The sequence below is a fragment of the Leptonychotes weddellii genome, chromosome 11, assembly GCF_054177405.1.
Source record: "Leptonychotes weddellii isolate Sample4059 chromosome 11, ASM5417740v2, whole genome shotgun sequence".
NCBI lineage: Eukaryota > Metazoa > Chordata > Mammalia > Carnivora > Phocidae > Leptonychotes > Leptonychotes weddellii.
The window spans coordinates 5,815,018-5,829,081 of NC_138379.1; the positions used below are offsets into that span (position 1 = coordinate 5,815,018).

The 14,064-nt window shown below is 52.7% G+C and overlaps 1 protein-coding gene across 1 annotated transcript; it reads right to left on the reverse strand.

The window, feature by feature from the left end:
* Window positions 1-200: 200 nt before the first annotated feature.
* On the reverse strand, window positions 201-9,832 carry TSGA10IP (testis specific 10 interacting protein). The gene is made up of 9 exons (XM_081798548.1): window positions 9,816-9,832; window positions 8,315-8,507; window positions 7,434-7,567; window positions 6,610-7,331; window positions 6,302-6,449; window positions 4,049-4,219; window positions 1,373-1,472; window positions 1,038-1,198; window positions 201-324 (listed from the first exon to the last, which is right to left on the reverse strand). Exons 1-9 carry the CDS (start codon window positions 9,830-9,832, stop codon window positions 201-203), a joined length of 1,770 nt encoding a protein of 589 aa, XP_081654674.1.
* Window positions 9,833-14,064: the final 4,232 nt, after the last annotated feature.

Consider the following 14,064-nt stretch of genomic DNA (forward strand, 5'->3'; position numbering starts at 1 on the left):
CGGGGGTGGGGAGTGGAGCAGTTGTGGTTGTGCTCTGTGAGGTGACCCACTCAGGAGCAGCTTCACAAGCAGCGTTCCTGGGTGATGGGACAAGCTAAGCCTGCTGCCACCTGCTTACCTCCTACTCCCAGCCTGCAGCCTCTTCCCAGCAGCACCAGAAATTACACGCTGTATTTTCCATAAAGCATTTAATTGTTTTCTTAGGGGCGGGACTCTTCGTTTGGGCTTGGAGTGGAGTGCCTATCAGGCTGGCTTTCAATGCGTTCTGTCTTTGCAGGGCTCTCAGAAGAGTGCTCCATTCTCACGCCCATTGACCTGTGGCTCCTTAAAGACGGAGACACAGATAGACACCATGGGCTCTAGCTCCCCACCCCCATGCCCAAGGAGACCTGGGCTTTAGGAGAGGAAAGGCCGTGATTGACAATGTGGGTTCAAATCTGGCTCCTATGCTGTGTGGACTCTGAGCAAGTGATTTCCCCTCCTCAAGCCTCAGTTTCCTTATGAATGAGCCTCACAATCCCTGCTGTGCACCAGGTTGTTCTAAAGCATAAGGGACAGTATCCCGGGGGTGATTCGTGTGACACCACCCCGTAACAGGGGCTTGGTGTGTGGCCATTCAGCTGGCCACAGATTCCTAGACTGCCTCTGTGGCTTAATTGTTCCTGTATCTTCAAGCAAAGCCCCTGCCCCTCAGGTCCTTAGTTTCTTTATTGGGATCTGGGGAACATAACCCTGGTCCTGCCTTCCTCGGGTGACATGGAGGACAGGGCCTGGGGAAGGACTTATTGACCCCTAGAGCTAGACAGAGCCCTTCAGGCCAAGGGAGTGGACCAGGCCAGGACTGAAGCGTAGATTCAGGGCGGATCAGCACGGTTGCCCACAGGTTTTCTCAGCTTTTCCCTGGATGTCCAGTCCAGGCTGGAGGTGGGCAGGGAGGCAGCTGGGGGAGACCCTGTGGGGCCCAGAGTACTGACAATGGCACCCCTTCTCCCTGTAGCTGGGCAGAGCCAGCTCTTTGGCTAGCTAGATGGCCTCACCTGGGTTTCCTGGAGGTGCCCTCTGTGTCCCCCTTTCCTGCCTCAGCCAGTAGCTGTTCCTCATCCAGTCCCAGTGCTGACAGCACCTGGGAGAAGCGCCGGGTCACTGTGAGCCGGGCATTGACCTGAGAAGAGAGAAGCGTTCCTGCTCTGCACCAAGGCTGCTGAGGACAAATGGTGCTGGGATTACTGAGGGGGTCCCAGGGCGTCCAGATGGGCAGTGGCCCGGGGCCCCATCCAAGGGGGCCCCTCTCACCTTACATCCCTACCCACTCCTCCAATGAGAAGCGCTGTTGTCAGGGAAGGGGCATGCTTGTCCAGGTGCTAGCCCTCACCTGCATGGCCTGCTGGAACAGGTAGGGCCGGGCCTGCACCCTGTGCTGGATGCCCTGCAGCTCTGCCTGATACTGAGCAAAGCGCTGTCGCTCCTGGCGCCTGCAGGGAGATGGGCCTCTGGGCAGCTAACCATGAACACAACCCATCCCCACTCTTGAGTCCACTCATCCTCACTGAGGACTCAACATCCTCCCCACCCTTACCTTGCAAAGCCATTTCATTCCCATCCTCTCGCCCTGGATTCCTCCTGAGGTCAGTGGGGTGGAAATTATGTGCTCCATTTTACCCATGATGAGCCTGAGGCCCAGGAGGGTTGAGGGACTTGGCCAAGGTTGCACAGCTGGGAAGTGAGAGACTGAGCCCTGAGTCCAGGTCCGCAGGCCGTGCAGCCAGGGCTCATCAAGCCTCCCAGCCACCCCCAAGGGAGAGGGGCCAGCACTGGCTTCAGAGCAACTGGGTTTCTGCTTGCACAATTTCTCCCCTCCTTGCGTTTACACCCCTGCGCCCTCTCACACTGCACCTGTGAGGGAGAAGCCGGGGCTGTTGACCATGGCTTTGGGCAAGGCCCCGCTCTGGGTTCAGTTTTCTTTGCACTATGGCAGGGTTTAGACAAGTTTGTCACCATTCTCTGTCGTTCTTATAAGCACACAACTTAGAAAATGGGATGAAGGAACAAAAGAATTAGGTTGCAAATGAAAGAACACTTCCCGAAAAGATCAGGGTTCCACCGGGAAAGCACACATCCATTTACAAAAACCTGGTTTGTGCGCTTTTCTGAAATGTGTCTGCTCATCAAGCCGAATATCCAAGCAGCAAGAGGGGCCCTCTGGCCACACGGGACCAGGAATCCCGTGAAGCACGGAAGAGAGGTCTCGGGGCTTGTTGGCAGCACTCACACACAGAACAGGAGGGGAGGAGAGACAAGACTCAAAGACTCGTGTTGGGACCTCTGGCAAACATGCAGGGGCCCCTCGGAAAAACACTGCCTTGTCGGGCCAGGACCCTTGGCTATGTGCCAGGAAGGAACCTTCCTCCATTCACAAATGAGAGATGAACTTGGAAACCCATGGCCAGGCACAGAAGCTATTGCAAAACGGAGTCTTCAGCATTCATGAGGTAATTTCAGCAGTTACAAAAGGCGGGGGTGGGGAATGAGCTGGCATTCAGTCTCTGTCTTGCCTATGATGTCATGCATATTTTTCCTTCTTGGTTCTTGATGCTGTTTGTTAGAATTGAGAGGAAGTCCATGTCTTGGAGCCCCAAGCAGAAAGGAAGCTTGGGACTGGATGTCAGCCCTGTCCAACGTCTGGGAGGAAAAGGAAGGCACATAGCCTCCCTACCACAGGGCGACCTCTCTTGAACCCGCCCCTCCTGTGCAGGGCAGAGCCTTTGCAGCTCAGAGATAGCAAAAGTCACAGGATGTAAGGGCTGAGAGACCCCCATGGAAAACACCTGCTCTCAAGTAGAAAATAAAAGAGGTGTGTGTGAAAGACTCCTCTCACGGACATCTGTCATGTGGAGTTCTGAACCTTACGCTTCCTGCCTTATTGAAAAAATAAACACACAAACAATGAACTTGAGAGGTCTGGCAAGGAGAAGGCATCTGCCTGATCCCTGGCCAAGGATTCCTTTAAAACACCCTTGACTTCTTAAGAGCCCTGGTTTTCTCATCTTCAAAATTGGGGATGATAAGCCTGAGCCTCAAAGAGTAGGTGATCGGAACTCTGTTGAGTCCTTGATGGCTCCGCTACAGGGCAGAGACTCTCTGGTCTCTTCGCAGTGCTCCACTCAACCTTGACCTAGCCCTTCTCCCAGGATGAAAGGAGATGAGATGTGGAAAGGGCAGCCCTGCTGCCAATGCACCCAGTAGGTGCTCAGTGTCCACGGCCCTGCTGATCATATTTATTTGCGTTATCTGTTTCACTAGGTGGGGCTTTTGGGGGAAGACCCTGGCGCACTTTATCTACAGATTGGGTATTCGAGCACTTGGGAGATGGGGTAGCAGGGTGGCTAAACGGCTGCCCAAACTGGAATCCTAGTTTTGCAGCTCACTTGTGACCTTTGGCAAATTATTTGAGCTCTCTGAGCTCTGTTTCCTCCTCTGTCGAATTATGGGACTGATGATAATGCCCACTTCATGGGCCTGTTATATGAGTCTAAAAAAGATTTGCTTTTAAATACACGTTTGCCTGTTTCTTTTTAATGGTCAGCATATAGGAAGAGAATAAACAGATGACTCTTCACCTGATAGCAAACAATGGTTGTGCCCAGGAGTGAGATCACAGGTACTGTTTCTGTGCTCAGGGAATGATTTCAGTAATATCTACATTTTGATAATAAGCATGCCTGGCTTTTGAAATCAGAAAAACAGGATTTGAGCGTGTGGTAACGCATGTAGACCATTTTAACCGTGAGCTTCTGACAGCTGCAGGATTGGTATCGTTAACTGGGTGACCTTGGCTCAGCCCCTTCTCCTCGCGTGCCTCAGTGTCTTCATCTGTAAAGTGCGGCCAAGTGGGCCAGCCCACCTGCCAGGGCTGTAGGATGGCTGTGGAGACTCAGCCCTGAGGGAAGGTGAGAGCCAGGTCTCCTTTGTCCTTCCTCTGACATCTGACATCTTGCACTGCCTTCCCTGCCCTCTCCCCACCGGGACCTCCCCAGCCCAGGCTTCCTACCTCAGCTCCTCCAGCTTGCGCTGGGTGGCCCCCGGCCCCCGGCTCCCTCTGGGTGCATAGGCCGCCAGGCAGCGAGCCACCTGCTGCTGGACCCGCTGCTCCCTGGCCCTCCGCAGCTCGGCCTGCTGCCGCTCCTCCTGCTGCTGCCGCTCCCAGGCCTGCAGCAGCCTTCTTGGGTAGGAAGAGGGAAAGAAGAGGGTGGGAGAAGTCTGGGGTTGGGGCAGGGGGCAGCAGTCTCATGGAGGCCAGGGGCAGGGAGAGGAGTATGGGGGCCCGAGGGAGGGATCACAGGCCTGGGGGATGGGGTTTGTCATGGAAGTCTGATGTGATGAGGGCTGTATCTGGGGCTTGGCCCTCAGGCCCACCTCAAGGCCTTTCCCTACTCTTCCTGGAAGCCTCCTCTCACTCTAGCCAGCTGTGTGCCCCAACTCTGAACATCGTCAGCCCTGTGGGGCTTAGTGCCCCTGTGCCCTCACCCGTATGGCTAACTTCCCCTGGCAAAGCAGCTCTCCTGAGGGCAAGGGCCAGATCTTGTTCTCTCTGCCCCCCATCTCTGGTAGGAACTAGGTTCATGCCTTTTGGATGGAGGGACAGACAGATAGATGAATGGATGGGAAACAGAAACAAAATAGTGAGGGGACCAATGGATGGATGAAGGGGTGGATGAATGGTGTGGATGGTTGAGTAGACAACACCTAGCTCCACCTGGAATGTTCTTCCCCTAGCTCTGATGGCCGGTTCCTTGTCCATGAGGTCCTTGCTCAGATGTCAGAGAGAGACTCCCTGACCACCCCTTTCTACCTCCCAGGTATTTTCCATTTCTAGCTATACATTTTGTTCATTTCTTTATTGATTATCCTTCATCCCACATAGACTGTAAGCCTCATGAGAGCAGGGTTCCTTACCCCTCTCTTCACCACCAGTGTATCCCCAGCCCCTAGAACAGTGCTTCACATAAACAGAAACTCAGTGTTGGTGAATTCATGCATAATCCAATCATGGTTGGACAAATTAAAGGGTAGATGCACTCGTTCACTCAGCACATATTTCTTGAGCACCAACTGGGTGCCACGTCCCTTGTAGGCACCAGGGAGGCCGTGTCCAATAAGATCTGGCACCTTCCTCAGGGAACTCTAAGCCTGTACACAGGGAGAGACAGGCAGCCTGGCACCCCAGTGCAAGGCCGGGTGGCAAGAGCTGTGGCAGAGGCAAGCACAGGGGAGAGCTTCCTGGAGGGCGCCTGACTTGGAAGTTGAAAGATGCATTGAGTTAGCTGGGTGAATGAGGGAGAGGAGCAGTCCTGGGAGAGGTAAAGCATGGGGCATTCTGGCCCTTCTGACTGGCTGGTGTGGGAGATAGGAGTCTCCTTACCGAGAAATCTGGGCTTTGTTCCAAGTGGACTGGGAAGCATGGGAAGCAAGCAGGGGATGACAGAGTAAGAATTGAGGGGTGCTATTAGAACGCTGAAATGGATTCTCACCTGCCACTTCTAACTAGTCACCAAGGCCTGCTGAACCAACCCCCAAATATCTCTTAAATGGATCCCCATCTCCACTCACGTGGCCAGCTAGTTCAGGCCCTTATCTAGACAGTGCAACAGTGCCCCTTCCCAGGCTTCCCCCTCTGCTCTCATTGTCTTTTGTTCAAGCCCTAAGTATAGCAGTCATCTAACTCTACTGCCCTCATTGCTGTCTTGCCCATCTGTCTCCTTTTCCAGCAGACCTTGACTTTCTTAGGGCTGGGTTCAAGTCTTTTTATCTTTACATCCTAAGCACCCATGAGTAGATATTCAACATATGTTGCATTAATCATTTAGTTAATAGATTAATGGATGAATAGAAGATGGGAAATGATTGAAAAGTGGCTTGTGCAATAGACACCTGGCCAAGCAGACAGAGATGGATGGATGGGTGGGTAGATGGATGGGTGGATGGATGAGTGAATGTGTGGATGGACAGATGGGTTGATGGACAGATAGGTGGATGGATAGATGGATGAGTGGATGGATGGATGGGTGAATGGGTGGGAGGGTGTGTGGATGGATGGATGGATGGATGGATGGATGGATGGATGGATGGATGGATGAGTGGGTAGATGGATGGATGGATCCACAGAAGACTGGATGCCCAGAAGATTAGAGAATGGATAAATGAAGGAATGAATGAGAGGATGAATGATTCAGTGTCTCTGGAGAACTGGCTCCTTCTCTACTCCCAGTCCTTTATTCCCATCCTCCTTTTTCTTCCACCTTACCTTGTGGCCTCCTGTCGTTTGTGGAAGGTACGGTTAGGAAAGTTGGCAAACAGGAAAGTCTCTTCATCTCCCAAGGCATAGGTCTTCCCACTCCGATTGGAGGCCTGGACAGTAGCCTGCAAAGCCTTCCAGGGCTGCTTTTCAGGGCCTATCCACAGTGGGACAAGTCAGAGAGTAGCCCCCATCCCAGCCCATTGGGCAATCCTGCCCAGCACCTGGAGCACAGCACAACCCTGTCTTCCCAACTTAACCTCTCTTCCCAACTGTGTGGTTTCCTGGGGACCCAGGCATTGATAGCCCACACTCACCACAGTCCAAGTCTTGCTGTAAGTGCCTCTGCAGCTTCTCCAGGTCCCACGGCCCCTCCAGCTCCTTGGCCCTTGACTTCCTCCTCTGTGATCCTCTGAGGTTGGAGCTGGAGCTGTTCCCCTTGCACTGCAGGTCACCCTCATTGCAAGCCTCCTCACCAAAATTCTGCCCCTTTCTCTGAGAACCAGCCCTCCTTCTATGGGGGGCCCTGTGCTCCCCCTCCTCAGCCTCCTCTGTCACCTCTGCAAACGGCTCCTCTTCTAAGATCGACCCCCTCCCAAGGAGGTGGGGCAGTTCCCCAGGGCTCATACCCCTCTCTGTCTCTTCAGCACCCAGGGCTTCCAGCTCAGTGCCTTCCTCGGACTCGTATCCTGATCCTGACCTCTTCCCAGGTGGCTGGAGGTCACACTCACTGAGCGCCTCCAGTTCTTGGCTCTCCCTTTTGCCAGGAGAGATGGGGATGAAGCCGCAGGCCCTGAGCTGCTGGCTCCTCTCCAGGTTTGGCACCTCTGTCTTCCAGCAGAAGCCATGGGCCTCTGGGAGGGTGGCTGTGGACTTGCACCTGGCCTTATACTTGAGGACTGCTCGGGGCAAAGGCATGGCTTGGTAGCCAGGGGCCGAGAAGGAGCTAGGCTGATGCAGAGCCCGGCTATCAGTGGTGAAGCTCTCCCAGGCCCACTGGAAGGGGAAGGAGGGTTTCCGAGGAGAAGAGGGGATGAGACTGAGGAAGAGAGGACAGGGAGCAGGGGTCAAGGTCAGGGCGCTGGCCTGCAGTCGGGCCTGATACCCAGCATCCCACCCAGCCTGGCACACAGCTGCTTACTCTTCAGCTTCAGCAGAGCCATGCCCTTTCTTGTGCCGGACCTGGGGCCTCTGGTCCTTCCTTGCCATCTGCCCTGCGCTCCGAGACCTCGGCTGCTGGGCCAGAGTCACACCATCGCCACTCCCAGTCCTCCCCTGGGTGAAGACAATGGAGGAGGCCTAGCTCTGAGCAGCCTCCTGGACCACCCCACACCTCCCCCAGGGGACCCTCCTCTTCTGCGCACCCTGGCTGGCCCCCTAAAACTGACTTGTTACCACTAAAACCGACTGATGAGTACCTCAATTTTTAATATTCAAAGATGCTGCTTACTGAGTACCTGCTGGGTGCTTGGGATTTTCACGCATCAACTCATTTAACTTTCCAAGGACCCTGTATTCCACTGTTATCCCTATGAGATCTCATCTCATAGCGGATGAGAACACTGAGGCTCAGAGAGGTGACATCACTTGACTAAGGTCACCCAGCCAGTAAGTGGAGTCAGGATCTGAACATGTTGAGTCTGTCCCCAGAGCCTAGATTTGTCACCATTGTACAATGCTGCCTCTGGGTCCCTGGACAGCTCTTCTGAATGCCCCGTGGGGCCCTGGACTTGCTAAGTCAAGGTAGAGGAAACGCATTATCTTTCCCGAAACCCTCATCCTTCTGCAGTGTTCCCCACATCGCTCCACTGGAAGCCTGGGAGTCATCTCTGGGTGAATTCCTCATCTTCACCCCGAACTCTTGTGGCCTCCCTATGGTCCCTGCCGGCCTTGGGCCTTCCTGTCTCTCACCTGGGCCTCAGCTCCAGTCTCCAGCACCTCCCTCAGCCCTGGCCTCCATGCCCCCAGGCAGCCTGCCTGCCTCCAGGCAGTTGGAAGTGCCCCCCACAGGGCCTCCCTCACCTGCTTAGCCTGGGAGATGTCTGACAGAAACTTGAGCAGCCCGATGGTCCTCCCTGGAGCCTGGAGCCTCATGTCCTGCCCTGGTCTCCCCGAAGTAGTCCTGCTCAGCTGTTGGTGGGTGTTTCGCATATTGGTGTCCTGCCCCGTCCCCCACCCCCATCTGCCAGCCTTGGAACTGCCCTCCCCACCATCTCTATGGCAACCAGTTCTCAGCCAGTCTCAAGGGCTCTGGCAAAAAGCAGGCCAGGGAGGGTCAGCCAGGGTATGTGGGGCCGATTTCCTTCCGGGGGGTGGTGGGGGAGGAAGTTCAGCAGGAGGCTGAGGAATAGTCCAGGGCTGGGAGTCCCAAGGGTCAGGGCCAAGCCCTGCCTCTGTGGGACTCTTCATTGACCTGGTGGAAGTCCCCTGTCCTCACTTGGCCTGTGTTTCCCCACCTATCTGTGCAAGGGACCTGAAGACTTGACCATTTGGAAGGGTTCTTACACCCTAGGAAGATGGCCGGGTGGTGCCTGAGGTGGGCCTTCTCCCTCCACCTGCCTCCTAGGCTGCCCCAGCCCCAGCCCCAGTGGAGGCCTCACAGAAGTCAAGCTGAACTCTCGCTTGGCCTCCCAGGTCCTAACAGGGCAAGAAAGGCCAGGAAGTTGACCACCATGCCCAGGAAAGAGGCAGCAGGCAACCAGGGCCCAGAGGAGGCTCTGGACGGAGTCAGAGCATTTAAATCTTACCCCAAACTTCTAAGCATCACCAAAATGCCTTGACTTGGTAAATCCCCATGGGACGCCCAGGACTGACCAGTGTAACCAGCAGCATAGGGATGTGGGGCAAGCCAAGGCCCTAGAGACCGGGTGGCAGGGCTGGAGGCCTGGCTTGGCCACTCACCAGCTCTGTGACCTTGGGCAAGTCACCTCTCCCCTCTGCAAAACTGGAAATCGTGGGCCCATCCCAGAGGTTTGTTGGAAGGATTAAATGAAATCATAAAGGCAGTGCACTGGATAAATGTTTGTTATTATTACTGCTAACAATAATGGACCGTTCCTGGGAGGTCGCAGCCCGTAATGGTTAAGAGAACGGAGGAGGCGCTGGGGTTCAAATTCCAGTTCCACTTGTGCCTCTGTGTCCTCTTGGGCAGCGTTAGGCTGGTTATAATGGCATCTACCTCCTGGGGTCACAGTGAGGATTGAATCAGTTCATAGATACAGGTCCGCATAGAACATTCCAACGGCTCATCCTAACTGCTATGGAGGAGCTGTTCCTCCTTAGCCAACAGTGCAGCCCCAGTGAGACCAGTAATGGAAGCAGATCGCAGCAGATGCCCTACAGGTGTGTTTTTCCCAGAGTTTTGTTTCTGTAGACTCTCATCTGCTCTCAGACCCCAGCCCAGCTGATTTCTCGGACAAACTCTGGGCCACTTCCTTCCTAGGCAGAGGGCAGGTCTGGGTCTCTCAGGTTAATATTTTCATGAGGTGCGTGCAGACCTCTTTTCTTCTCTAGCCACTCTCACTTCTCACGGGAGCTCATCCGGTCTGACACAAGCCGCCCTTCGCCTTCCCCCCGCCCCCAAGTTTATATATATCAGCCCTGACTTCTCCCATAAAGTCCAGACTCCTATCCACCAGCCGTTCAACACGCCACTTGGATGATGAGGAGCATCTTGACTTGGCATGTTGAAAGTAAGACGCTCCCCATCTCAGTCAAGGTCACATCCATCCTTCCCGTCGCTCAGACCAAAACCCCAGCGGCATCCTGGATTCCTCTCTCTCACACTCCACACCCCATGCACTAGCAAACCCTGCTGGTACCACCTTCAGAATTCATGCAGAATCCAGCCACTTCTCCCCACCTCCACCAGGAACGTGCTCCCCCAGACCCACACTGGCTCTCATCTGGGTCACTGCAATGGCCCCTTCACTTGGCTTCTGCTCTTGCCCAATTCTATTCTGTACTCAGCAGCCAGAATGATCCTGTTAAGACTAGAGTCTGTCATGCCTTTGTTCAAAACTCTCAAATGGATCCCATCTCTCATAGGGTAAAAGCCAAAGTCCCATGGCCTCCTAGGTCCTGCTTGATCTGTCTGCCCCACCTCTCTGCAGGTGCCATCCCTGCCCCCATCACTCACTCTGATCCAACCACACTGTTCCTTTAGCATACCAGTCAGACCCACCTCAGGGCCTTTGCACTTGCTGCTGCTGCTTCCTGAAATGCTCTCTCTCCAGAATCGCTATGGCTCACTCCCCCACTTCCTTCAGGTTTCTGCTAAAATGTCCCCTGCCAAAGACAGACTAAGTGGCACTGTGCCCTTACTCTACTTCACTTGCCATACTTCATATATATTCACTTATTGCCTGCCAAGGATGTGGTTCCAGCAATCGGCCCCCTCTCTCCTCGGCCACTTTCCACTCTCTTCAGAATCACTTCTATCAACACAAATGTACTGTCATTTCTCTCTTGACCTCACTTCTCCTTCCCCAGCACTGCCCCATTCCTTTGTTCCCCTTTGCAGCAAAACCTCCCGGCAGAGTTGACCTGACTTGCCAACATCGATCTCCCCTTCCTGTTCTCTCTTGGACCCGCTCCCATCAGGCTGCCACCCCCTCTGCCCACTGAACCCGCTCCTGCATATTCCTCAGCTGCCCATTGCTAACCCAACGTGCTCTGGATTCTCCTACTGGTCTGGCCGCTCCTTCCCCACTCCTTTGCTTGCTCCTCCTCCCCTCCCAGGAGCAGGCTCAGCCTGCGGGCTCTGTGTCCACATTCACAGTCCTGGTGGTCTCATCCAGGTTCATCTTTGAAATACTGTCTGTCTGCAAATGAGTCTCAAAGTTCTCAGTACTCCTGGTCTCTCTCTCTGACTCGGAACTCCATCCCTCTCTCCCAGACATCAAATTTCCGCTCCACTCCTCTGCCGGGATGTCTAATAGGCATCTCAAGGGTACAAGGTCCCAAACTGAGCCCTCCATCTTCCCCACGGCCCTCCCCATCTTAGCCAAGTGCTTATCTATCCTCCCAGCTTCTCGATCCAAACCCTGGACTCCTCTTTCTCTTCTCCGTCTTACACGGCAGTTAATCCTCCTGTCAAAGTGTATTCAGAATTGGAACACTTCCCACCTGAGCTCACACCACTCTCAATGCTTATCTAAATTTACCATTTGAACCATTTTTAAGTGTACCATTCAGTGGCATTATTATATTTACAAAATGTTGTGCAACCCTCACCACTATCAATCTCCGGGACATTTTTTTATGAAAAAAATGAAACTCGGGGAAGCTGGGTGGCTCAGATGGTTAAGTGTCTGCCTTTGGCTCCTGGGTTCAAGCCCCACATTGGGCTCCCAGCTCAGCAGGGAGTCTGCTTCTCCCTCTCCCTCTGCCTCTCCCTCTGCTTGTGCTCTCTCTCAAATGAATAAATAAAATCTTAAAAAAAAAGATTCGCTTTTAAAAAAGTGAAACTCTATACCCATTAAATAATGACTCCCCATCTCCCCAGTCCCTGGCAGTCATCATCCTATTTTCTGTCTATAAGTGGAATCATATAACATTTGTCCTTTTCTGTCTTCTTCCACTTAGTATAAAATCCTCAAGATTCACCCATGTTGTGGCATATGTCAGAGTTCCCTTTTTGAAGCCAAATAATATTCCATGAATGTATTTACCACATTTGGTTTATCCGTTCATCTGCTGATGGGCATTTGGGTTGTTTCCAGCTTTCAGCTACTGTGAACAGTCCTGCCATGAACATGGACGTACAGACATCTATTCGGGTGCCTGCTTCCTGTTCTCCCGGGTGGGGACTCTGAAGTGCAAGTGCTGGGTTATAATGGTAATTCTACGTTTACTTTTTTGAAGGATCATCATACTCTTTCCCATAGTTGATCCCACCATTTCTCACATTCCCACCAGCAGTGCCCAAGGGTACGAATTTTTCTATATCCTTGCCAACACTTGCTATGTTCTGTTTTTTTGTGTGGTTTTTTTCTTTTTTTTGGTAGATTCTGTTGTTCGTTTGTTTGTTTTTTGTTGATAGCAGCCTCCTTGTGGGTGTGACCTGCGGTGGTCTTGAAAACTCAAGCCCAAAGTCCTGCAATGGCCTATGAGGGCTATGGGCCTGGCCCCACTCCCCTGCTTCTCCTGCTTCATCCTCCGTTGCTCACCCCACCCATCCCCCTTTGCTTCTAGCTGTTTTCTGGGATACATCAGACATGGTCTCACCTCTGCCCCAGCCCTTCCCTCTCCCTGGATGCTCAGCCCCCAGATATCTGTGTGGCTCAGTCCTTCACCTTCTTCCAAGGTAGTGCTCAAAAAATGTCAACTTTTCAGAGACCCCACTCGGACCACCCTATTTAGAACCGCAACCTGCCCCATAAACACACACTCGACCCCTCTCACTCGGCTTTTTCCCATTGCACTAGTCACTTTCTCACCTTCCCCTTCTGCTATGGGCTGGCATCCCCCACCCCCAGATTCAGACTTGACATTCCAACCCTCAGCACCTCAGAATCTGACTGTATTTGGGAGTAGGGTTCTTAAAGAGGAGATTAAGGTAAAATGAGGTCATCTGTGTGGCCCTAATCAACATGACTGGTGTCTTTATAAGAGGAGATCAGGGGCACCTCGGTGGCTCAGTCAGTTCAATGACTGCCTTCAGCTCAGGTCATGACCCAGGGTCCTGGGATCGAGTTCCGCATCAGGCTTCCTGCTCTGTGGGGAGCCCGCTCTCCCTCTGCCCCTTCCCCTACTCGTTCTCTCAACCTCTCTCTCTCTCTCTCAAATAAATAAATAAAATCTTAAAAAAAAAAAAAAAAGAGGAGATCAGGACACAGACACACACAGAGGAAAGCCCGTGTGAGGACATCAGAGGACAGTGGCCACTTACCAGCCAAGGAGAGAGGCCTTAGAAGAAACCAAACCTGCCAATATCTTGGTCTTGGACTTCTGGCCTCCAGATTAGTGAGAAAATAAATTTCTAGTGGTTAAACTTCTGTCATCTGTAGTGCTTTGTCATGGCGGCCTAGCAAATGAATACACCTGTGATTGAATCCGATTCCTTGTTCCATGGATTGTCCAGCTCTCGGCTCCCTAAGATCAGGGTCTTCGTGTTTTTTCACAGCTGTATCCTCGGCACCTGGCACAGAGCCTGCACATCGGGGACCCTCGATAACTAGTTTGTGAGCGAATGGATGAACAAAAACACACTGCAGTGTGCTGGCATCTCAGACAGAAACCTCGATGGAAGAATTTACAGATGTTTTCAGGTCATTGCCTCTCATGAACCTTCCTTTGGCTTCCAGACTGGGACCTAATAGCTGCTTAATAAGGTGATGTGAATGCAACGTAATCTTTCAGTAACTGATGGGCATGTCCACCAGCATTTTTTTTTAATTAAAAAAATTTTTTTTAATTTATTTATTTTAATTTTTTTAAAGATTATTTATTTATTTATTTGACAGAGAGAGATCACAAGTAGGCAGACAGGCAGGCAGAGGGAGAGGGAGAAGCAGGCCCCATGCTGAGCACAGAGCCCGACGCGGGGCTCAATCCTAGGACGCTGGGATCATGACCTGAGCCAAAGGCAGACGCCCAACCAACTGAGCCACCCAGGCGCCCCCTCATTTATTTATTTTTATGTAATCACTACACCCAGTGTGGGGCTCGAACTCACGACACTGAGATCAAGAGTTGCCTGCTCTCCTGACTGAGCCATCCAGGAGCCCCAAACATTTCCTTTATTTTTATTTTATTTTATTTATTTTTTT

Coding starts and splice junctions, on each gene's coding strand:
- TSGA10IP (XM_081798548.1), bottom strand. Junction 4,220..6,301: donor AAACGACAGGAGGCCACAAG/GTAAGGTGGAAG, acceptor TTCCTACCCAAG/AAGGCTGCTGCAGGCCTGGG. Junction 1,473..4,048: donor CGCAAGCTGGAGGAGCTGAG/GTAGGAAGCCTG, acceptor ATCTCCCTGCAG/GCGCCAGGAGCGACAGCGCT.